Source organism: Myotis davidii, unplaced genomic scaffold (assembly GCF_000327345.1).
Source record: "Myotis davidii unplaced genomic scaffold, ASM32734v1 scaffold200, whole genome shotgun sequence".
Taxonomy (NCBI): Eukaryota; Metazoa; Chordata; class Mammalia; order Chiroptera; family Vespertilionidae; genus Myotis; species Myotis davidii.
In genome coordinates, this window is record NW_006293700.1 from 1,819,018 (window position 1) to 1,844,851 (window position 25,834).

Here is a 25,834-nt window from a genome sequence, read left to right on the forward strand (position 1 = left end):
ATTTTCAAGAGGATATAGGAAGCTAAGAGAGACAAGCTAAATGGTTAAAATCAATTCAGAAGAAATGCAAAATCATTTGATTTTGCAAAAACATTTTAGTGCACAAATGTGCGGAACTTCACTGATTCACTTGATTTTAATTAATCTAAAATGCTCATGAACTAAATTATATATCAGAATGATTTTAAAATTTTTAGTCATAAATGTAAAATTGGGGGAGAGTGCTAAATTGTTCTATCTACCTCTGAAAAGGAATGAAACAAACATTACATACTTTAATAGAGGCATAGAAGAGAGATTAACCAAAGAGTATATATGCATAACCCATGAACACACACAGCAGTGTGGGGTGTAGGCTGGATTGGGGGGGGGGGCATCTGTAATACTGTAAACAATAAATAAAAAAATAAAATCCTGACATTTAAATGTGAAAAAAAGCATGAAAATTCCTTTTTGTGAGATCATACTTAAGCTATGTAAATAAAGTTTATAATTTGAAAGAACTTTGTGCTAAACCTCACAACTAGTATTGACTTCAAATACCTGTTTGGCCCCTTTCTAAACTTGGCCAAGTTATTTACCTACCTGTGCCATGGTTTTCTCATCTATAAATTGGGTCCTTTGTCATCAAATTATTGTAAGGATTTAATAATGAATAGGAAACGCCTAAAAGAGGGACTGGGACATAAGGGCTTTACAATTTATAGTAATTATAATTAGTTACCATTATGAGCATTAATCCATCAATAGCATGGATAACTATTTCTTTAGCTTGAATTTATTTGTAAAAATGGGATCTTGATGAATTTTAGTCCCCCCCCCATTAAATATTAAATATACTAACTATTCTCTACTTCTGTGCAGAATTCCACTTTAAAGATACTCATTATCTATGGTGAATTCTTAGATTTTTGCCTCTTATGCACAAACTTTAAATTTAAATACTAGTTAGCCTAAAATGGGCAGGCAGAATATAAGAAAGAAATGATCAGCTTGTCTCTCTGGATGATAGATTGATATCAGAATCTTATGCAAGATTATTAGGAATCTGAACCTTCTGAAAAATCTGTACACTTTACATTCACACCTACACAATCTTTTAACCTCTGGTCAGAGTTCCCACACTGGTGGGCTTCAAGGTGCAAGGAGTTTGTTCGAAATAGATGCTATTGGACGCTTATCACATACACTCATCCCACAGAATCAAAACAGGAAGTTGAAGCGAGGAGTCCTCACTCACAAGCTAACAAACGCTGCTCAGTAAGGTTTAGGAAGGGACTCACCCACAGAAACCTCCATGGGGCCCAAAGGATTTCACTGGTGTTCCTTACATTTTAAGTTGTCATTTTCATAAGCATCCTTCTGTCTACCACAAGCTAAAAAGCCACATTTTGGCAACCTTCTCCTGAAATGAAAACTTCTTGGTAAATCTAGACAGAGAAAGACAAGTCTGGAGAACAGACCGTCACCTCAGGCCCTGGGCCCCACTGGTGTGGATGCTGCTTCAGTTCTAACTGCTCAGAGGTGCTAATCCATTCCGTGTCCCTCTGGCCACCAGGAGGTCCTGTCTAGGAATGGCACAGAGGTTCCAGAGGCTTTCCCAAGAAGAAGACTTGAGTTTGGATTCCCACCAAACATTCTCTCTAACTCTCCAGGGTTGTATTTGGAGTATTCTAAATTGAGTCTGGGAAAGATTTCAATTCATGGAGACTGCACAAAGGGCTAACAGATGTACCTAAGGACCATGGTGGTTGGCCATTGGTAAATCTGGGATGTAAGAGCTAGCGTTTAAGTGACAAATACTGCTTAGCATCAAGCTCGGCTGGATCTGAAGAGTGTGGGTTCCCACCAGCACTGATCACACGTGGGGAGCATAAAGTCCTGGGCACATTGCGTATCTGTAGGCATAAGTGAAATAATCCATTATTTAAGAGTCAGGGTCAGCTTCTATGCTTTCACTGAAATTCAGAGGCGCTGAAAGTGAATTAAGTCACCTTCAGACTCTAAAAGAAGGCTGATCACCTGTCATGCTTAATGATGCACCTATATTCTGGTGACTTTATGTGCCACTTCTGCTATACACTAGAATACTCCAGAAGAACCAAACTGAAGAACTGAATCCCTAATGGAATTATACAGTGATTTCTATGAGTCAGTGTTTGGGGAAGGGAAAGAAAACTGTCCTATTGATTAATCTCATATTTAATGCTCTCCAATTTAAGAAATATTTATAGGGTACGACGGTGCCAAGAATTAGGGAGTTGTAAAATATTTTGAAGACAGTCTCAAACAACAAACCAAGCAAAATAATATCCCTAGTTTTGTACAGCTCACACTTTACTGCTAACACAAACATGTAGGCAAATAATGCCAATGCCCACCATGTATTGTGCACTTCATATATACCCAGCTCTGTCCCACGGTCTTCACACACCTGAACTAAACTATGCCTTAAACCAGCCCAGTCTGCTAGGAGCCATTCTTATTCCCACTTATAGATGAGGAAAGAGGAAGAAAAGAGTTAAGTAACTTGCTCAAAGTCACGGAACTGGTAAGCGGCGGCTCTATAATTCAAACCCAGACTGTCCGGCTCAGGAGTCCAAGCTATTTACAACTTCTCCAGTTATGTTGTAAGTGAGTGCCACTGTAACCGAGCTCTTAAAAAACAAGGAAATTAGAAAAAGTGCTACATGAACTGGATTTTGCAAAAGTAAGATAATGAGAGTAGAGCATTAGAGAAAATATAATTCCATGCTGAGCAGAGGCAACGGCGGGGAAGAGTGCTGGGCATGGCCAAAGGACTGAGCACACCAACGTGACCGAAAGGTAAGGAGCGACAGTGAAAAAGACCGGCAAGCCAGGTGGTTACTATGGAATGTGGTCTCCTTAAGATACACCAATGAGGAAACTTTGCTAAGTTTTACCCTCGAAGAGATGCAGAGGAATGAAAAGAAGTATGAGGGGCAACCTGGGTGTCAAGCTCCCTTCCCCATATCTCAAGAGAGGCAAGGTGGCGACTTCATCATCAAGAGAAGGCGTGGACTCCAGGGCAGCAAATAGTATTGCAAGCCAGCCCTGGTCTCCTGGTAGAGCCTTTCTGGAGTGATGTTTGGAAGGTTCTCAGGTTGCACCCAGGCTCAGAGAACAAGATTTTGATCACCTGGCAGTGTCTGCCACGGGTGCAGCAGGGGGCATGCTGGCTGAGCACACCGCACGTGCTAGCTGTGTCCTGGGTGCCAGCTACAGCACGGAGCCTGCTCTGCTCCCGAACATCACACCAAAGTCTGCGTTCTGTGAAGACCAACCGTCCGGGACCCTTGAGCTTGTGTGCACCCCTCTTCAGAAAACCCACCTTATGTTTAATTCTGCACTGCCCCCTTTCAGTGCTGACGGTTCAGAACACATCCATAAGCGGTTTCAGAGGAAAAGAATGTCTGCAAGTGACCCAGTTCTGAGCGTTTTGAGGACCAAGAAACGAATGGCAGAAGGTGTACCCCTGGGAACACTCACCTTCTTCGCTCCTTGTTCCTCCTCCACGCCATCGCCTATGACGACGTACACCACTTTTCTTCCAAACCTTTGAATTATCCTCTCAAAACAGCTTTCCTTTCCTAATGAACAAAAATAAATCACGAAACATGTAAAGGTTGGGTAGCTCAGTGCTATCGCACTTGCACTTCTTATTGACAACACTTTCTTCTTCATGCCTGTGATTCAACCCTCACCTACTTGTGCAAACTAGAAGGAGCTTTTACAAGTCGTGGGGTAACACGTGGGACAGCACACTAAATTAAAAACTGTAAATTAATTCCCCACGCGGTGTCCCATCCCTTGAAATTGACCATTTTAGTACTCTTTTCCCAAGGACTCGTTGATTGCAAAGCAGGTCCTAGTCCATGGCATACAGCATCCGAGGGGAGAAATACTCTTGCAGAAGTATTTTTTTTTTCTATAAGCTGAGACTAAACAAAGGCATGTCATTCTGGCAACACATTTTAGCTTGATTGTAAAATTGTTTCATGATCTTTTAAACTCCGAAAATCATGTTTGATCCAAAGGCTATCGATAAGGATGGGAAAAAATGGAGAAATCAAATACTATTGAATTCACCCCTTCAATTTTCAGGTGGGATTGTATTTGAATTAAAGACCCTCCCCCCAAAAAGCCTAACATGTTTGCCTGAAATATTCTCACCAACCTGTTTCTGCAATAAATGTCAGGTCATTTGGGGCACTTCAGGGAGATCATGCTTGCCTTACCCAGACATCTCATGTTCAATACAGCCCTTTCCTAGAGGAGAAGCAGGGAAAGGTAACAGAATCCCTTTATCTCTCTATTATCTTTCCCATGTCATGACTTGGTTTGGGCTCCCATGGCGGCTGCACTGTCAGCACACCCGGCTCTTAATGCAGCCATTGTTGCTTCTTAGAGAAGAAGCTGGTGCTCCCAGTCCAGGGCTGCCAATGGGGTCATTTTAATGGACAATGGGGCAGTTTATAGTGTTCCACTGTGAATGGCTGAGCAGGGCCTGCGTCTCTTTCAAATAAGGATCAGATATACACGGGAACAAATTGCTTGTTTGCTTAAACAAATGTCTGCTTTATATTTGCATTTTGCACTAAAATATCTCGTTTGCATCTGGCAGAACAAAAATAGGGCCGGCCTTAGTCAAAGATGTCATTTCAATGCTTCTTTAGTCTCCCACTAAACTGTGAAATGTTAAATCACTTTAAGAAACAAATACAAAGTACAGTTTTCACTGCAAAAATATACAACCCCAAACTTGGGTTGCAGCGAAACTACCTTTTCCTCCTCAGAGGGAAATGTTATCGGGTTTTTTGTCAAGCGTCCTTTGCATGGAAAACAGAGAAGTAAACTCATTGTTTTCTCAAAGGTGAATAAAAAAATTCTCACCTATATGCTGTCTCCTACAGGCTTCGTTGTGAATTTGGGGTCATGCAGACATTTTTCCCAATAAAGATTTAAAAATTAAAACTATTAGAAGTTAATTTGAGGTCCTGTCTGCAATTTTCATTTTGACCGGTGCATTTTTGTCGGAAAGAACATCATAGCTGTTACAGGAGAAACCAGTCATCTTCGCCTATAACTTTGACGTTGGCCTACAAGGAAAATGCCTAGGTTTTCTCTGCTGGTCCCCATATTATATCTCACTTCATGGCAAAATTAGCATTAACTATAGAAGTTTCTATCTCTACTTTTCTTATTAAAAATTTCATAGAAACTTGGGTTTTGAGATAATTTCTACCACCACAAATTCCTTTCATTCTAATTTTTATTCTGTGCTGTAAAAAAAAAGTTCCAATATGTCAAACAAAATGCCCATTAAAAATACTTGATTGTTATCATTTCCTATCACCTAACATTTTTGAAGTATTTGGAATTAAAGTTCAATGTGCATGACGTAAAACACTACTTGCTCTTTCTTCTGGGAAGTACGGCAATATCCCTCTGTCCCAGGTGCTTGTTAGGAATCTGTTTTGACTTTCATGTGCTGATAAACCTTTACCTTGGACCCCTCTTTACAAAACACAATATGACTCCTCTGTATATGATACAGAGAGGATAAACACCTGACTTAATGTAAACTGATGGCTATTCTCATGGAACATGAGAACATAAAATTTTGGTTATATTGGGCTATGAGAAATTCTATTCTGTTCCTTTCTTTTCATAAGAATTTTCAAGCTTTCTGTTCTTGGCCCTTTTCAGGAGGCATCGGTTATTCTCCAACTCCAACTATGTATTTCCAATGTCACAGAGCTATATGAATATCACATAGGCTCTTCAAACTCAACATCGATAAGATCAAACCCTTCTCTTTCCAATAAAATCTGATTCCCCATCAGTTAATAGTGTCATTACTGACTCGGTTACCTAAAAGATACCTCTGTTCAGCCTTCTTTAGAGTAAACAACCATTTATTCATAAAGTTCATTCAACAAACACTTACTGAGCACCTACTATGTACTGGACTCTAAAGCTACAATGATGAATGAGACAGACAGACTTAACTATATCTGGTGGGGAAGTCAGACTATAAACAAATAACTACACAAGTGATTTTTTAGCCGTAATTTAGTAGTGCTTTGAGGAAGAAGTATGAAAGTGTAGTCAGAAGACACACGTACAGGCGTTCCATTTTCGCCCCTTTTTCTTAAGAGCTGAGGCAGCCAAAAACAACCTTTTTTCCACCTACCAGGATACTCCCCCTTCCCCCTGCCTCCCCCAGGACTCACTAAAATAATATTCATCTCATTAGGGTGATATACACGGCCACTTCTGATTGGACCCAAGTCTACCTTTCCAGCTCAGCTTCCCATGAACACGGCACACTAGTCACGCAGGACCACTCACAAGTCCCTCAGAAGGGAACATGTTTTAATGTCTCTGTCTTTTTGCTCTCACAAGCCCATCTGTCTAGAGACAACTCATACTTACTGTTCTATACCCCGCTCAGATACCAGTTCTTCCCTTTAGCTTTCACTGACACTTGCCCTCTGCCCCCTCCTGGGGGGAAGTAAATGTTTCCTCAATGAAGTACATGTTCAGGCACTTAGTGGAAGGACCTCCTAGATGTGGAAAGGTGTCTAGACCTTGGAATCAGAGATCTAGTTTGTCCATTTTCTTTACTAGCTATTAACCTGAACGATTTACTTAAGTCTCTAAGCTTTAGTTTCCTGATTTGTAAAATGCAAAGGCTGTGAAGATTGATTTTAATATGTAAAATGCTTAGTAGAGTTCTGCGCTCTAATAAATACTTGATAAATGCTCATTTACATATTTCTTCATCATATTCTAGTTAGTTAGCTGCCTGCTTCCCCTGCTAGATAGTGAATTCTCTAAGAACAAGCGCCATGCCTTCTTTTCATCCCACTTGCATTCTGTCTTGGTTTGTATTCTAACTACATTTTACTTTAGTTTTCTTTCTTCAAGTATGTTTCTTTTTTTGCAAGAACTTAATATTTTGTATCCCCATAACAAAATGGGAACTCAATGGTTTACACATGTTGAATTAAAATAAGCAAAAAATAGTTCCACCAGTAATTTAAATAAAGCTCTTATTAGAATTGTTTCATTTCTACTTTGTATATTTCTATACTACTATTTGTTTTAGCTTATAAGATTTTTTTATGATGTTGCCTAAAGAAAAATAAGATAATCTAGAATTGATGCTAACTTGGCTGTAGCTAAAATGTGTAGGTCTTAATGTTAGCCAGTAAAGTGAAATTTTCTGAATAAAACTATACGGGTTATGATTTATATTTCTCTTCATGTCTAAAACCAATTTTGACAATAAAATTGGTTAAATTATTCTTCTAGTTTTTTTGGCATCTAGCATTCTGAAAAAAAAAGTCTCATTTAATGCCTTTCATTTTTGAAGCCTGAGGAAGAAGAGTCCATTGTGAAACAAAACAAAAGCAGCTCACCTATTTTAGTTGCACTGTAAATATTTTCTATAGGGAATACAATTCCTAATCCATACAGCAGGACTTTCGCCAATGCTGGGATAAGCTGAGTCGTTGTTACTAAAATATTCACACAGTTTGTCCTATGAGAACAGAAAGAACAAAAAAAAAGACTTGAAAAATAAATCTCCAAAATGAACAAGTGTTAGCACAGCTCATTTCCCAGCAAAAGCACCATGAAGGGGCTTGGGGCGAGCTTACCTGGAGTGAATGAGTGTGAGGGCTTTCAGGGCCAATGTCAACCAGGAGTCCGTCAGGGCTTCGATCTCGGCCCTCAGCTGCAGCCAGGCCTCCCTCTTGGCCGGACCGAGCAGACCTGTGGATTCAAAAGCACATGAACTACTTCCTTACCAGTATGTCTGTTCCACATTATAAATCATCAACATGTGATGCTACTACTACTACCACCCTCAAGCTATATAGTAGACCAAGTCATTTTTCACATACTAGCATTCGTTTGACAAGTATTTAGTATTGTAGGAAACATCTATTGAGTGTACATTCCTAGCATCTCTTCTTCTGGTTATAGAAGTCATCTCTTCTCTTTGGGGAGCCTACTCACACCCAATCCTCTAACCATGTAGTTTGGACAGAGCCAACCCTACCCTCTGGCTCCCAGGGTAGGAGCATGACCATGGCTTGGCCAGGGAAAGTCAATCTTGGAACTTTTGCTGAATCCATTGGGAAAGATATTTCTCCACCCAGTAGAAGCACTGGTTACATATAAAGCTGGATATACCAGCAGTCATCGTTGCCACCTTCTGGGAGGGACTGACCTAGAATGATTCCTGGAGGAAAAACTAGGCAAGAGATTCCTGATGGCATCGTTTGAGCACCTGGAGTTCGCCATGCTGGAAACCACCACCACCCCGACATTTTCATTATTGGGCCACAACATTCCCTTTTGTGCTTAAAGCCATTTTGAACCACAATGAAGAGATCCAAACCAATACAAGAGCACCTACTGCTCAGAGCATCTACTGAAGGAGCTTTTTACAAGCCATCTCAAGTCATCTGGGCAAAGACTGTTAATCCCACCTCATTGGAAGGACAACGAAATGTCACAGAGGTCAAGAAACTTACTCCAGATCACACACCTACTATTCAGTCATGGAGCCAGGACTAGATTAGACTTGCCAGGGCAGCTGACAATAGTCCTGTCACTAAGTCACAATGAAATAATCACAGGTCAGACAAAACTCTCTCTAAAAAGTTATATCAAAAAATCATGACACAAAAGTTGTGTAGTGCTCTGAGAATTTTTTCTAGGCTGTCTTAACTAACCCAGCGAGATACTGGTGACTGTCACTTGCCTCCGACATTATTTTTGTAGGTGTTGTAGATCTCTTTTACTCGTCGGTAGCGGAAAGCCAACTTTCTCATCCAGTCTACACCGCCGCGCACGCCGGTCGCCAAGCATAAATTAGCGCTGGTGGCTGCGGCAGGGAAGCCATCTGTTCCAAAGTTATATGTGCTATTTAGACGCAAGAAAAGCCCAAGGTTAACCAAAACAAGTTGATCTTAATTAGCCGAGCAATTACACGATAAAATGGAGCTGATCACCTTCTACGCACTCACCTTAGGTCTTGCCCATTATCAATGCAATTAAAACGCTACATGTCATTGTTCAAAAAGCATTTACTTTTTTTTTTTTAACCACAGAGTTTTTAAAAAAACAAACCCCACAACTTTAATTGGACTGTTTTCCAACTATGTCAATCAGTAGGTGGCAGTCTTGTTAAATTGGCATTTTTACCTACTTCAGGTCCTCTTCTAATAGAAGAAAAGAGCAGTGTCATTAAGGACTACTGTTATTCGGCTTCAGAAACCACATTTTTGTGTTTAGAAAGGAAAGTGATTGAAAACAATTAGCATATGTGTTCCATAAACCTCAGGTACCTGAGGACACCATGCTGCTCAGAGCTGATTCAGTCAATGCCTTCCCATAACTGAAACCAGACATTTCGGTAAATGTAACATGCTAGAAAAATTAAACCTGATGCTAACTGCCAATGAAATTATGACCTCTGATTGCTGTCGAGCCACACACCAACACAGCCCGAGGCCAGTGTGCTGAGGAGGCCAGGCAAAAAAATCTGTTACTGGTTTGCCATTGATTTGAGAGATGTGAGTTTTATTCCTTCTCTTTCCTTCTTCCTCTGTCTCTCTCTCTCTCTCTCTGGAGACTTCACAACCCAAATGAAAAAAATCAAATCATGCACTGTTTTTTATTTTTTACTCCTATTTTTTTTTTACTGTTTCACTATTATTACATACTAATTTTAAGCATTAGGTCTATGAGTTTATTATAGAATAATGTTATTTGAACAGACTTGATTTTTCAGTCCCAAACCATGTGTGAACTTGTTAGAAGACGATGCCATAAGCTGTATTGGACCAAGAAAAGCCTCTTAACACCCCGCTCAAGCTGTATTGGACCAAGTTCATGTTCAGGCACCTGTTAGCACATGAGCACCCTGTACCTGCCCCCTGGGTCCCCACAGCCTCAGAGTTGTGGGAAGCACCGATCTCACAGAACTCCACAAAGCAGAATCCAACAGACATTTGCTGAACAAGTGAAGGCACACTGACTGGGAGACAGACAAGGTCTCCAGTCCAGAAAGCAGCAGCACGTCCTTGGCACACTTTCATAGTTCAGTCATGAGTCTTCTCTCTGCACTCAGGCTCCGAACACCCCAGAGGCCTCTAGTATACTTATCTCCCTGAAAGTTTTAGTTCAAAAATATTATTAAGAGAAATTTCCAGGCATACGCCCTATATTTTGAAAGTTTTTGATGAAAGGTCTGGTTACATTTCCTTATAGAGTTCATTTTATAAAATCTTAACATTCAGTTTGCAACCAAGACGGCATTCACCAAGCACCACAGTGACAGGAGGTGTATTTTTATGTTGCCGGTTCCTTCTGAACAAATTCTTTGCTCTCCATGGATTTGTGAGGAAGGGAGCAGGAGATAGAAATGGAAGGAAACTCAAACCAGCTGTTGCTTAACAAAATTAAAACCCTGACCCCAACCTCTTCTCTAAAGCATCTATTTTCCAGGCAACCCGCTCCCAGCAAGCAGCAAGTACTAGGGAGGAAAAGACTTTGACCTTGTAACCCTCCCCTGCTCTCCCGAGGTCTATAACCTCAGATAAGAAAAAAGGAAAAGCCAGTCCAGGAGGCCTCACATGTGGACGATGAATTGCACATTTGAAGACCAGGCCATTTCTGGAAAACACGTTTGGGACCTTCTCAGACTTATTCCTTTCATGGTCTTTCTGAAGGTGAATACTAGTTGTGGGATTTTTTTTTTGTTTTGTTTTGTTTTTTTACAACATACTTATTCTGGCTTTGAAGAGATTCTAAATCATGGGTAGGAGTTTCTGCCATTCACCTAGTCAGAAATACAGGGTTTTTTATTTTTATGTTGTTGGTAAATAACTCTTTGGTTCGTGTACAAAAAAAAAAAAATCATACCCACAAACCGAACCAAAAAGCCATAGTGATTTTTCTCTCTTGGGAGAAAGGACAGGAGGAAGTCGAAAAGAGATGTGGAGAAGAATGAATTTCAAGGAATCCAAGTTGACCTACAGTTATTAGGTTGACTCTGGGCGTGGGGGGAATTCTTGGGAAAAGCGGGGTGTTAAGAGGCTTTTCTTAGACTAAAGCCTAGTAAATCCCCATTACCAACAGAGCAGTCAGTTATCTGATCATGACTGTTAATGACTCCACTGTTGCTATTGTCCCCCCACATCCTGTGTTTGTTTTCTCCTGCAAGCTGGATTGGAGACTTTCTGTCCACAGGCTGAGGCCTCATTTGAAGTTTTGCTCAATATCTTCCTTGGCCCTAATTAAATGTCAATGGCGCTTAGCTTTTACCTGCAGATACCAAACTCCCTTCCCAGTGACTGGATTAACAGCAGAGTTCTGTGTGGTGGCAACAAGGAAACCGCCCCCCCCTTATCAGGAGACTTTGTGTAGAATGATTGCAGTGACAATGGATGGAAAAATCAACAGCATTGTTTAAAGGGCCCAATTAGCACCCCAGGAAGTAAAAACACACAGGCCACTAAAATGTCTATGTTAACTGTTGCTGCTCGTTTCACTTAGCAATAGGAAAACACCATCTTGCACAGATTTCTAATCAATAAGGTACATACTGAAGATTCACCACCTGTAAGTCTTTGTATGAGTTTACGAATAATGGTATAAATGTCTTGAGAAATAAGCTATGTGTGTGTGGTTTTTAGGAAATTTTAATGAGAAACTATAATGTTACTATCTTGATGCTTACCTTCTGAGAACTTTAACTCCTGAAAAAAAATGGAGACTATTAAGACACTGAAACGTTTCACAGCAGAGCTGCGTGACGCGGGAACTGTGCTGGGTGTACCCACTCTGAGACTAGAAACTGCAGGTCCCTACATTCTGAAATCCTCAATATCTTTCCCTGGGGATGAAACAGCCCTGAAACCGTCTCCTGCATCTTGTTGTTGTTGTTTGTCTTCAGAGCCTCATTTTAGGTTTTCATTTCTGCTTTCTGGACTTGGTTTTTTTTAGTTGCCAAATGTGTTTTAAATCTGATAATCAGATCCCTGAGGGAGGGGAGGAGCGCAGGGGGGGCCCGGCCCACTGAAACAACAGCAGAGCTGAAAACCCCACTGGACGGACCCAGACACAGGAGCCGGGAAGGGGGGTGTCCCCTATTTCTAGGTGCCAGAATGTATTCCTACACCCCCACTTCCGGTGCTCCCCGCCCAGGGGGCAGAACATACAGACTTCCATGGGGGAAATAAGCTTCTATTCCAAAGAGACAGGGTGTGCTGAAAATGGGCTTTTGAAGTAAACCTCCAAAAATGTCCTGAGAGGGTTTGAAGGAGCTCAGTCACACCTGAGCCCACATCCTGAGGCAGCAGGCACAGGTCTAGGGGCCCCCAGGGCCAGTTCAGCCAGTTGAGCACATTTTATGCAATAATGTATCTTATTGAGGCTTGAGATGCATCAGGGACCCCCAACCTGTTTCTGTGTCTGGCCTGGGCCTCACTTGGGCTGAAGTAGCAATTCCCTGGACTCCTGGTAGAGTTTGCACTCAACACCCATTCCAGCTGGCTAATGAGTGCCTTAGCTTAGAAAGGTGGTCACTGATTCAAGTATCTAATTATCAAGGGGCTACTATGTTCTAGGTGCTATTCTAGATGCTAAGGACACACCATTAACAGACCAAGGTCCTTGCCATTTGGAATTAACATTCTAATGGGACAGGCACTTAACACAAGAAAGCATGCGAAACCATAACCACGACCGACAGCGCGAAGTGCTAAGGAGGAAAACTACAGCATGTTAGGGAAACATGCAGTGCTGCGCAGGTGCCTGGGGAAAGGGCCTCACAGGCCAAGGAAAGAGCATGTGCAAAGGCCCTGAGGCCAGGGCAGGAGGGAGGAGCAGAGGGGAGAGTGCGGAGGGGAAGCGTTAAATGGCTGGCAGGGAACAGCAAAGAGTTGGCTTTGGGAGTTTTAGTAAGCGATGATTCCCTGTACTGTAGGCACCTACAGGTTAACAGAAAAGACACATTAATTCACTGCATAGGTGACAATTCCAGGTGTAAATGCTGCAAAACCTCCCTGAAACCCGAAGGAACACTCTCCTGTTGCATGGCTGACTTCTATTAGTCCGGGGGGCGGGGTGTCTGAAAAACAGAAACTCTATTTTGCTAGATCAGGGAGGGGGCGCAGGGCCCACCGTACATCCTTGTTGCTTCTGTGATGAAAGCAATTGAACAAAGAGAGAAACGGTGGATGACTAGAGATGATTCACAACCACGAAGCTGTGGCCACAGAAACAAAATCCAGCTCTGTGACCCCAGACTGCCAATGCGGGACCTCTCCTTCCGATGGCTGTGGGCTGGGCGGCGGCACTCAATGGAGAAGCTGCCCTTCTGGCTAGGAAACACCCCGAGGTAGAGAGGCAGCGGAACTGGGGAGCTCATGAGTCCCGAGAGCTGAGAGGGAAGGTTCTTTTACCCCCAAGTTATAGTTATGAGAGCTCCTCTGGGGCTGGTTAGGGATCAAAGATGGGGGCTGTTGGGGGAGGTATTTTTTGTTGAGGGCCTTCCAAAGGGGTGTCAAATCGACAATATATTTTGAATAAAGGTTCTGTATCAAGTCAGCAGCCGAGGGATATGTACTTGACGCTGTTGTTTAGCCGATGTCACGCCCCCCCCCCCCCCCCCCCCCCCCCCCCCTGGTGAGTATAGCAGCTTGAGGCAAGAGTCAGGCCAGAGCTACCAAAAGGTTACAACCAGTCAATGAATTTAGGCGCCCCTAAAGCATTCCTCCCACTGCTCCCGGCTGCAGTGGGGCCCTCCCTCTGCCAAATCCTACAGCCCCAGGGATACGCCGCCTGCTGGCACCGCCTGCCAGTCTCCCGTGTGACAGTTTGTATTCCTTGATAATTACGATTCCTATTTTGCCCTTCTGTGGGGGTCCTGCAGGCTCCTATATTTTTCACACAGACTCCGATTTTTGTTATGTTACTTATTTGGAATGAAAACAATGGCATTTCATGTTATAACCCATTTTACAGATATGAGAAGTGAAGATGCAGAGAAGTTAAGGAATGCAAGGGGAGTGCTGAGACACTGGGTCTCAGACCCCAGCTCCCAGGCTCCCTCAATTTCATACCAAGCAGACAGCTGCCCCTCCATGCAGTGACCGTGACCTAGGTTTTCCATTGTTTTGAGCTTAAGGGACCCCAGCTCCCACGCGTAGCCTCCCGTGTCCGCCCCACTCCTGCCTGTGCCCAGCATTTGTGACCACAGCCCCCCGGCCAGGAGCCCCCTCCTCACCACCAGGCCTTTCGATGACTGGCACTTGGGAGGGAGCGCCATTGTGGTGACCAGGTCTTGGCCAGGGTACAGAGCACAGTTGTAGGCGGTATGAGAATAAGCATTAGTGTGGTGTTGACACAACACGTCCCAAACAGGAGGTCTGAGGCCCAGGAACAAGGATTTGGTCACAGTCACGGCAGGTGGTGACGATCAGAGAGGCTCGGTGCTGACCTCTCCGGTGCTACTTGCAAACCTCTGCTCCACAGGGCAGACCCCCGTCATCCTCCAGGTAACCCCACGAGCCAATCGACCAGGGGACCAGGGCCTACCCTCGGTGGCCGCCCTTTAGGGTCCATGGCCTGTGCTTCGCAGAGGAGTAAATGAATAAAATTAGCAAGCCTCGGTGAGTGCCGGTCCTCAGCTCCAGATCTAAGTGCTCATGGGTTAGAAATGCCCACGTGGATGGGAAGGAGCGGGAACGGCCAACACGTGGAGCAGCCGAACACCAGCTCCGGTGCTGGGAGTGGGAAGAAAGCCGCCCTGCGCAAAGGCACACTCGCTCTCAGAACTCTGGGGGCGCTGTTATTCCACCTTTTTGGTTCTGTCATTATTCTTGGCACTGCCACTCAAGCTGACCTTCTTCTGATCCATCATCATCTCTGGCTTCCCAGGGCCGGGCCACAGACATGCTCTTTGGGACCAAGCCCCAGCAGTCACTCCGATTTTGTTCAGGGCTCATATGCAAAATATTAAGTTATGGCTGAATTTTTCTGCAAATATTTATTCTGCTTTGATACCGTCGTGGTTGTACTCCGCCCCCCCCCCCCCAGACGTTCACTTGTGCCATATGATGTAAAAATACACCCTCCCATTCAAGTTAGTTTAGGAAAGTTAATAAAAGGAATTAAGACCGTCACAATGGGTCCTGCGTCTGGGCCAAGCACAGTGACGGAACAGCCAGCTCGCTGGGGCGCTGCAGCCCCGAACACGACACTAGAAACATAAACTCCACGTAAACATGGAGTCTCTGAATAAACAGAGACTCCATGAAGACATTGAGGTTGGCTGCATGTTATGAAAGGGAACAATATGAAAATGTTACCACCATGTCTTGGGAGAAGTTGAACTATACAAGCCCGAATTCTGCTCACCGGGGCTCTATTTGCTCCATTCCCCAAATGTACCAGGAGGAAGTTAACAGCATTCTGCCGGCTAATTGTTTCAACGCCTCCCTTTACAAAGTAAAAAATGGGAGGAGAAAGGAGTGGCTAGAGGACGAGCTATTTCCTTGTGTCCATAGACGAGTGTGTCTGCTGTGACGGCTGGGAGGGCATGAGAATGGGTCTCCTGTCCCTTCTTTCCATCATCGAGCAATTATCTCCCCTGCTCTGACCGCCCCACTGAACACTACAGATACCTGCTGGAGACCTTCGACATCTACAAGTTCCTGGAGATAAGTTTTCCTTTTGTTTCTAAACAAACAAAAAGGTGAGACAGATTGCAGGAGTATTTCTAGTATGTTAGAGGCAAACTCACACAAATTGTCGGAAAGCTTTGACAAGTGGTCGGCAATGCTCAAAAAGGAGAAGGGGGGAACAGTCCCCTGTGGATCTGCCCACACTCCCCTCTTTCTCACAGAAAATCAGAATTGTCCAATGGCCTTCCAGGGTGACCAGGACGGGAGTGGCAGAGGTTTGAGGGGAGTGATGTCCACGGTGGCTTTTGGCAATAACTCCTGACTCCCCCTAGATCTTTTCCTAACTTCTTTGGAAAAATAAGGTAAAATGGGTCACCCCTAGAGATTCCCTGTGATGCAGAAATTCTATGTCGGGGCCAGGGGCAGTCCAGAATCAAGCCCGTTGGTGGGAAAGATGTGTACAATCCCGCTTCAAATTCACCGACAATCAGATTCCGCACGTCAGTCTCTGTGGTTAAGAAATTCTGTCCAGGAGTCAGTACATCTGCAGAAACCAGGTTTTTCCTTGCGGATTTCTCTCTGCACAGCGGAGACGGTTCAGTCAACGCACTGTGTGTGTATACGTTACTGATGTGCAACAATGTCATTCCAGTGCGCTTTCTACAGCTGGGCCCCAGCCCTCACTCTCAGACAGACGTCACAAAGAGCGTTTGCACTGCTGTGCCCTGGTGCCCTTCCACGAGCGGCTGCAAGCGCTGTGCTGGGCTGGCAGCCCTCCTGCCCGTCCGGGGTGCATCTCGAAACCATCTGATTGCCCTCGCTTTCCCACCGCACACTTCCTTGCAGAAGAAAGGGCACAGGTTTCCCATGGCTAAGGCACAGGAGACGAACAAAGGAGGTTTTGAAATCTGCCTCATTACTTCTGACAATCTGGGGAAATGCGAGTTGAGGGATTAAAACATACCTCGTCACATTTAAATTCCCACTCTATACCATCTACTCGGCGTAGCATCAGTGTAGCATGGGCACTAACGTATTGTGAGCCAATATTTAAACATTCCAATCTGTTTTGATTGGATGACACAACTATAGAAACCAATGGCAATTTTCAAATCTTAGAAACTGGTAAGAGGAGTTTTAACGACTATTTTTGCGATTTGGTAATAAGATGCAGTTTGTGAAGACAAACACTGCTTTTAATTATTGTTTCTTACTTACAAAGCAGTATTTTAATAGTGTTACAATATCCTGTAGGGCTTACCTGAATGAGAGAGTTTACTAGAATTATGTTTACGTTAGTCAGACCTAGTGCTTATACTCAAAACCCAAGATTTGAATAACAGTAGTTTCAACAAAGGTAAGAGATTAGCTATTTCAATATGATTCTATGTAGATGGATGTTCACAAAAGTTAGAGAATAAAATCTTTACCGCAGGTATGTGAAGATGGCATATTAAGGCAAAAGATAAGTCGAAGTGCTTAAGCTATGTATTCACCTGTACAGGAAGTTAGGGTAAATGTCTAAGATCACTAAATGAAACAATACTCAAGCTTATTGTTAATGGTAATTAAAGAAAAGATGAAAACATGCTTTTAACATTTTAGTATTTTCTTCTAATACCAATTCCCGTTAAAATCTGCCCATTGAAAATAAGATGTCATAACATCATTTGAGCGTGTCACTCAAAGAAATCCAAAGGAATTACATGAAGGTGAGTCCTCTTAGCCAGCAGCACAGAGTTAATAAATCTATGTCAGTGCCAATCTGCCCGGAGTTCCTTCCTTCTCACCACCAATACCTTCTCTACCACGTGATCACATGAAATACATTTGTCTTTATTCACACTCTGAACCTTAGAGTGAGGAAAAGACAGCCTTACTAATGGAAGTCAGAAAGAACTGAACATAAGCTTTCAAAACCAAGTGGGCTTACTCAAAAACGGCTCACTATTGTGTCTCTAAAAGCAAGGGATTAATTTCAGTGACAATTATGGCATATATTAAATCTGATCTAATGATACCAACACATAATTTACTTAAAAAAACATTAAATATCCAGCGAATACCTGGTATCTAACGCTACTAGGTCCATTTTTACTGTGTGTTATGTTTTGTGCAATAACAGCGCACGCTGTTTCAGTGTGTTCGTAAGCCCCGCCCACATGCTGTTCCACACAAAGGGGCTTATGGCCAAAGGCACAGCCTCACTTATGGCTCAGCTCGTATCAGAAGATTTAGCTCTTCACAATTTGTATAGGAGCGAGTGAAAATGTCCCGTACCCTCAACTACAAATTAAGGGCCATACGTGAGTGTTTGTAATATGCCAAATTGTTGTGGACAGGTTTAGGATAAAAAATATCATATTTTTAATTGTGTCATATAATGTAAAACAAAGTATGAAGAGGAAATATTAAAGGCTGACTATATAAAAAATAACCCAGAACCTTAAAAATAATAAAGCCAACTCAGCATATAGCAAATATAAATGTAGAGTCAGGACTACTCTTAAGAATAAACCTTTGATTTACGCTGAGGGATTTCTCAGCCTTCGATGGGTTTGCTCAGACTTTTGCAAACATCATTTGTCACCGGCAAGAGTGTTCTTTGTAACTCCTGTCGCCTTTCTTTTAGATCTATTATGCCTGCTGAGCGTACCTACGTAGAAGAATCTTTCATCGTGACACCAACTCACTCTACTCTTGCTGTGAGTAATCACAGTCTCATAAAAATCATTCTTTTTATCGCAAACTTGCTGCCAGAAGCAAGGAGAAGTACCCAGACCAGGAACTCTTTTATCCTTGTCTGCAATGCTTTCCCTTTAATCCTCCTTTGAAGAAAACCAAATAATGTACTAACTTGGAAAAAATGAATCACGTACTAATTTATTCACAAAGTGTTTAACTATAAGTTTCAACTTACACGGAATATTTCTGTTTTGATCACATATAAAACAATGAACTAATGCTATAATATTGATTATGTCGTATTTTAAGAAAGTTGTTGTTTTTCTGGAGCAATTTTTCACTCTAAAATTAAATGTTTGCAACAAGTAAAGAGGTTTCAGTTCATGACCATTCCATGTCTATTGATTCATCTTTATTTAACTGCAAACTCTATGCCAATACAATTTTTAAAGAAATATTTGAATGTATTTGGCTTTAGGTTTTAAGTGACTTTTATACATGGGGGAAGGAGTGAAATTTGAAAGTTTGGAAGAGATTAATTTATCAATTTTAGTTAACTTATAGCATACAGCCAGATGGTTTTATAATAATAAATACTCAATTTTGTATGAAAGAACGTATAGCTCAGAATAACATCCTTAGTTGGGAAGTTAATAAAAGCCCTCCCAGCCGATTTCCTCTGCCACATAATCATTATTGACTCCGGAGAGAAAAGTATGCAGGACCGGACATTGGCCCTTAAAAAAAAAGGTCCCCCTTGAGCTGCAGGAAGGTTCCGTCATCACCTCCCTCACTGTCAGCCCTCTGGGGAGAGGGGGCCTCCGCGGGGCACTTCCTTACTGAAAAAGTTCCCTCTCTTCCCAGCATCAGTGAGTCTGAAATTCCAGCCACTGAAGTCATTCCTTTTGAATCATCTTTTATAAGACAAAGACTTCAGGTAACGGACGTTAGTTAAGCCCCATAACTTTGGTGTGAACTGTCCTATCTGATAAGTTTCCCCCAGCACAGGGAGCTCTGGGTTACCCCAAACCCTGGGGTGTCAACAGGGAAGGAGGAGGAGGAGGTGCCTGAAAGGAAAACTAAGAAAAACTTTTGTCCAAACTCATATTCTCATTCCCTAGAAAACAACCTCTTTTCCCATGATGTCATTTTTAAAGCAACAAATAGGGGCCGTGCATTATTAAAAGATAATATCGATAAGCCCTGGCCAATGTGACTCAGTTGGTTGGAGCATCATTCCTGGCACTGAAGGGTCATGGATTCAATTCCTGGTCGTTTTGGTAATTTATATTATTATTCAGGAAAATGCTATATTATATACCACCAATATGGCATTAATAGTATATATGTTATATATTAACTGTGGAAAGACCTCTAGAAAACATATAGGACATGCATTCTGTATTCTTTCATTCATTTGTCATGTGTCAACTAATGAAAGGCCACCTACTCACACGCCAGGCACCCAGCACACAAAAATAAATGAGGGCAGATATTTCCAATGAGGCTTCATAAATGTGGGGAAGAGCTGGAGAGAAAGTGGACAGGGGAGCATAATAATTTTCTCTCGGGAAGAAACAGAATCTCTTACAAATGAAATGGAAATGGAACGCATCACATGTCTAGTCCTCCTTCCCACCCATCCTGTGCATCACCTCATTCAGATACGTTTTTCTCAAAGTGGCTTTTGCTCCACCAGGAAATAGAATTTCCGATGTCTGGAGTACAAGCTTCTTAGGGGCCGGTGATACATACCACTTCTGTTTCTATCTCTGCCTTTGAACCAGAAGGTATTGAGTAGATGCCTTAGAAAAATTACATCGCAAAGACTATTTTCCAGTGCCATTGGGCCTTGGGCTTGCCTCTCCGGTGCCTTGACTTCTGTCTATCTCACACACCCACTGCCAATTGCATGCCCTCCTAGGCTGGTCTCAGTCAGCCTGGCCTCCACTCCCTCTTTCATAAAGTGATAGTTTATCTACTGCTAGCTGGATGCCTCTCTCCCCTCTCTCCTGTCAAAGCAACGTCCCCTGTTACCCTTCTATTGCTTTCTTTTCTTAGTCCCTGATGTACGCCTGTCACCCACTGTCTGAAGGACAGTAGCAACAACTATTGAGAGCCTGCTATGTGTCAGGCACGGTGCCAGGCGTATTACATGTTACTTCCAATCCTCCCTAAGACTCTACGTTTGCTGGAGGGGGAAATGAAAACATAGAGATAACTTCTGTGGATCCCATCAGGTAGTAAACTCTGTGAAGGAAGAGAGAACTTCTCATGTGTCTTTTTCTCCCTCTTTATTTTCTAAATAGGATTCTATTTCTTCTTATTTATTTTCTATGTGGGCCGAGCACATAGACGATGCTGAATGAAGTCTTCCAGACAGTCTGACAGCCAGGATTTATTCATGAAAGACTTGGTGACCCAATCAGACATTAACTGATAATGTTACCGCATTATGTCACTGAAGTGTTAACTACTTCTAGTTTTATAAAAGTACATTTATTTTGTCCGATTATAAAATGAAATATACTCATGTAAAAATGCATGCAAAACAGAAAAATACATAAAAAAATAAACTTCCATTGCCTCCCTCAGCAGTAACCACTGTTCACATTTTTCCACCGTCCTTCCTGTCCTCCTATTAACATTATCCAAAGTCTCTCACTTTCTTCACAGAGCTTACATGCTAGTAGGAGATATACACCACAGGCAGGTAAAAGCCAGATACGTGTTTTGTAGCTACTTTCCCTTCCATTCAATAGGTAATAAACATCTTTTTATATCAATTAATCATCTATAACATCTTTAAAAAAAAATCTTTACCTGAAAACATGCTTTCATTGATTTTAGAGACAGAGGAAGGAAGAGGGGGAGAGAGAAACATCAGTCAGTCGCCTCCTATATGAATCCCCACAGGGGATAGAACCCACAATCAGGTTATGTGCCCTGATCAGGAATCGAACCCATGACCCTTCAGTGCATGGGATGATGCTCCAACCAACTGAGCCACACTGGCCAGGGCTCATCTGTATTCTCTTTTAAGTTGCCATATACTATTCCATTTTATGCATGTTTCAAATTTCTTTTGACCAAGCAGTGGCTGACAGTTTCCAAGTTTCCTTGGATGATGAACTTCAGTGGAGCAACAACAACCCATCCTCCTCCAACTCCATCGGCAGCACCTAAAAGAATGCTGGGCGCACAGCCCCGTCGCTGCTTCCTGAGTGTTCTGGTGAATGACCCCTGGGATGCACCTGTGTGGACGTGTCTGTGACATTCTTTACCTCCTTCGGCTACGTTAAATTTAACTGATTTTTAAATCACTTAGATCGTTGAGCCTTGTTCATTTCATACGATCTGCTTAGAACTCTCTCCCCTACAGCCCGGCCCACAAGCCCTGCCAACGGCTGTCAGTCCCCCGATGGCCGTCTCTGGGTCGCCCCCATCTCTCGGAGGACTCCTACGTATGCTGGGCTCATGCCATTCCAAGCTCGAGAACAGGATCATTGTTTTGCTTACTATCATTTTTATAAAATTCCTCTGTTTCTGATCTCAATTTTTAAAATTTCTCTTGGATTACGGAAAATCCCTTGTCAATTTCCACAGGGTCATGACCAGTTATGAGGAGTGACTGAATAGCTTCGTGATTGTAAGTAAAATGAATTATTCATTTTTGCCACTTAGAATTTAAATAATTTCCCGTCTCTTTTAAAGTAAATGTTAGGATGACTACTTTAAAAAGAAAAATATCCTTATTTCACTACACCTCTCCAAAATCTTGTCCCACACATGCTGATAAACACTATGCTTTAATGGTGAATTTTCCAAGCTACTACTTTTTCTGCTTGGCAGTAACATCTTAGCTACAAGCCTAGTAGGACGGCATGCATATGTGTTTAAAACAAACAATTCCCACCAATCGAAGCGGATGACATCTCGGACATAAGAGCTCTGTTTAACTTTCGGACAAAATGCGGATACTGGAAGGAAATTCTCAGGCAGTTATTTCCGAAGAGGCAAGCGAACGTACAAAGTCATGTCCACCAAAACCAGCATCCTCTTCCCCTGCCCGGCCCTCCACCTGCCTGACGAAGGAGCAGCCCACTGTCAGCAGCAAGGACCCAGGTCCGAGAGCGTTTCCTTAGTTAGCACAGTGATGGCGAACCTTTTGACCTCGGCGTGTCAGCATTTTGAAAAACCCTAACTTAACTCTGGTGCCGTGTCACATATAGAAATTTTTTGATATTTGCAACCATAGTAAAACAAAGACTTATATTTTTGATATTTATTTTATATATTTAAATACCATTTAACAAAGAAAAATCAACCAAAAAATGAGTTTGTGTGTCACCTCTGACACGCGTGTCATAGGTTCGCCATCACTGCCTTAGCAGGTCCCTTAGCACGCGGACCGGAGCTTCGCCCAGATAGAGGCTCCATTGTGGCTGCGGAAATGGAGTGTGTCTCCAGGGGCTGCAACTTAAACACTTCGCGGGAAGTTGAAGCTACAGGCTTTCTCCTGCACGGGGCACTTTAAAAGAAGAATTCCTTTCTCGACTAAGCAAACTTCCTAGGAAGGTAATCTGGCTGGACAAAGTAGCGACTCTCCCAGATCCAAGACTAGCCAGCACCTGTCAAAATCAAGACTTTGAACAAAAGGTCTGTCATCTACGACACCCGAAGGTCAGTTTCACAGGATTTTAAAATAAACGGACAGCCACCAGCCAACTCTGTGGACGCTGCAGGCGCATTTCCATTCGAGGCTGAGAGGGGAAGGCGCTCCTGCTCAGTGAGGCTCACCAAGGGGCCGGCGCTGGGCCGGGCTCCACACCCCCGTCCCTTCTACGTGTCCTCAGTGTCCCCGTGCGTCCCTGAGGCTGGTTAGCGGTGGCTGTGAGAAGGTCATGCATCATCAGAGTGAGGACTGACCTCGGCTCGCCCATCCCTGAAGCCTTCACTCTCTGCAGAGACCACACCACCTCCCGCTGCTTCAACCCCAGAATCAAGAGACTGGCAAACCCGGGAAGGGTTTCCCCCGCAGGCTCACGATCAGTTTGCCAGAATGACCCCCTTCGCTCTACGTGAGTCACTGACTTTTCCCAATCTGGAAATTTCAATACATATTTTTGTGTTTCCAAAGGAAAATTTCACAAAGGGACTCCTGCTCTGAGCTCACTTTTTCATTCAATACATTCTTCCTGGGAATCTTAACTAATTTCACATTCAATTCTTCAAGTTCAGTTCTCTTTCCTGAGCTTCAGGCCTGCACGCACAATGCACGCTGGAGTCTGCCTAAAGGTCCGACATGGACTTCAGATTCTACATCTCAAAACCCAATTTAGCATCTTCCTTCCAAAGCCAGCCAGTTTTCCTGTTTGTTTTTTTCATGGTTACCTTATTGCTCAAGCCAGAAACTCAGACTCTCGCTTCCCTCTCCCCTGCGTGGAGTGTATTTCCCAATCGTTCAGAGGACTTTCTCAATGGCTTTCACATCTGGCCCTGCACTCTGTCCCCACAAACAAACCCCGTGATCTCTCACCCAGATTATCGTCACCTCTGATGTCACGACGCAGCTCATCTCATCCTGGAGGGGTGACCCTGCCTTCAGTGTGAAATCTGACTTCTTTAGCGGAAGGGCAAAGCCGTCCCTGGCCTGGCCCCTCTCCCTTCCCCATCTCACAACCGCTCCACGTGGGCTCTGCGCTGACAGCTGCTCAAACTGTTCCGGAATGTCACGCGCTCCGGTGCCACTTCCTTGCGAAGCCATCGGTGAGCCACCTGCCTTTAGACCAGGGGTGGGCAAACTTTTTGACTCGAGGGCCACAATGGGTTCTTAAACTGGACCGGAGGGCCGGAACAAAAGCATGGATGGAGTGTTTGTGTGAACTAATATAAATTCAAAGTAAACATCGTTACGTAAAAGGGTACGGTCTTTTTTTTTTGTTGTTTGTTTTATTCATTTCAAACGGGCCGGATCCGGCCCACAGGCCATAGTTTGCCCATGGCTGCTTTAGACCCACTGCTGTCCTGTGCGTCCCCATCACGGGGCTGGCGCACTGCGACGCAACTGTCCTGCCTCTCTGTCTCCATCGGGCGCCCGGGCTCCTGGAGGGCCGGGATATATTTAGCCTCCTCCACGCCCAGCACAGAGTCCCGAATGGAACGCACAGCACACTGACAGCACGGGAGCTCCTCTCCTGTCATGCGGGGGCTGCTGGGATGCCATTTCAGTCTGTTCAAGGGCAGGGATTTATAGTCACACATTTGTCTGCCCACTGTCCGCCTGCCGCCTATCTGTTACCTACCTACCTACCTCCCAACTTCTTCAGAAGTGAACTTAAGCTGCTTGAGTAGCTGCTGTTGGTTAGACACAGAGGGCAACAAAGCTTTCAAAGACCCCATCAGCGCAAACGCCGGTGGTGGGCTCTGCTGTGTCACATCAGCGTGTGACACCACCAAGTGCCACTGCGTCCTCTCCGTGGCTCAGGAGGACCAGCTGGTGTGTGAGCAGCTAGAGAAGTTCGGTGTCAGGGTGGTGACATCTGGGATAGGAAACCCCTGTTCCCTCCTGAGCTTGACTGTGACCTAAACCAGTGGCTTTGGGCAGAAACCACTTCCCTTCAAGGTCCCCATGTGCGTCCTGGAGACGATAAGGCTGGGCGCACAGTGCCAGCAGGGACTCACAGCCCATGCTTTTTGTTGTTGTCAATCCTCACCGAGGATATTATTCCATTGATTTTTAGAGATGGGGGGGGAGTGAGAGAGAAACATCAACGTGAGAGAGACACATCGATTGGTTGCAGGCACCCTAACCAGGGCTGGGGATCCAGCCTGCAACCCAGGTATGTGCCCTTGACTGGCATCGAACCCACAGGACCCTTAAGTACTGGGGCCTCCGCTCTATCCTCTGAGCCAAACCAGGTAGGGCAAAGCTGAGAATTGCTTCCCTGAAGCCTGCTGCCTTCCTGCCACCTGAGCCGGCCGCCTGGCTGCACTCAGGGTGGGGGCTCTGTTCCTCACCACACACGCACCAGCAAGATCCACGAGCCCTCCTTCAAAACACGAGGCCAGAGTGGCACAAGGAGAGAAAGCGCGGCACACCTGAGAAACACGTGTCTTTTTGCTTGAAGCCAACACCCTCATTTTCCAGGAAAGGACAGCATCGAGGAGAGGTGGGAGCCAGATACGGGAGCTCTGAACTGTCCACAGTGAGCCTCCCCTCGAGAAACTGGGAGGGACGGAGGCGAGAGTGAGGAAAGAGCTAGAGGCCTTGGGCATGCCTGGGACCCTCTGCACTTGCAACTGAACCCGGCTGATTTAGTTGTGTTTTCTGCTGGGATTTCTGTTGGAAGGCTACAGGGTGATTTGGGCAGCAAAGCCCTTACTGTCTCCTACTCTTCATCCTTTGCCCACCCCCC

General features: G+C 43.9%; 1 protein-coding gene across 1 annotated transcript in view; it reads right to left on the reverse strand.

The window, feature by feature from the left end:
* Positions 1-25,834, reverse strand: part of EYA1 (EYA transcriptional coactivator and phosphatase 1) — a 157,970-nt gene that overhangs the window by 12,325 nt on the left and 119,811 nt on the right. The window contains exons 12-16 of the mRNA XM_006767356.2: positions 9,066-9,100; positions 8,801-8,961; positions 7,689-7,803; positions 7,449-7,570; positions 3,511-3,611 (exon numbers count right to left, since the gene is read on the reverse strand). Of these exons, the coding sequence (XP_006767419.1) occupies positions 3,511-3,611; positions 7,449-7,570; positions 7,689-7,803; positions 8,801-8,961; positions 9,066-9,100 (534 nt within the window). The remainder of the gene's footprint in view (positions 1-3,510; positions 3,612-7,448; positions 7,571-7,688; positions 7,804-8,800; positions 8,962-9,065; positions 9,101-25,834) is intronic.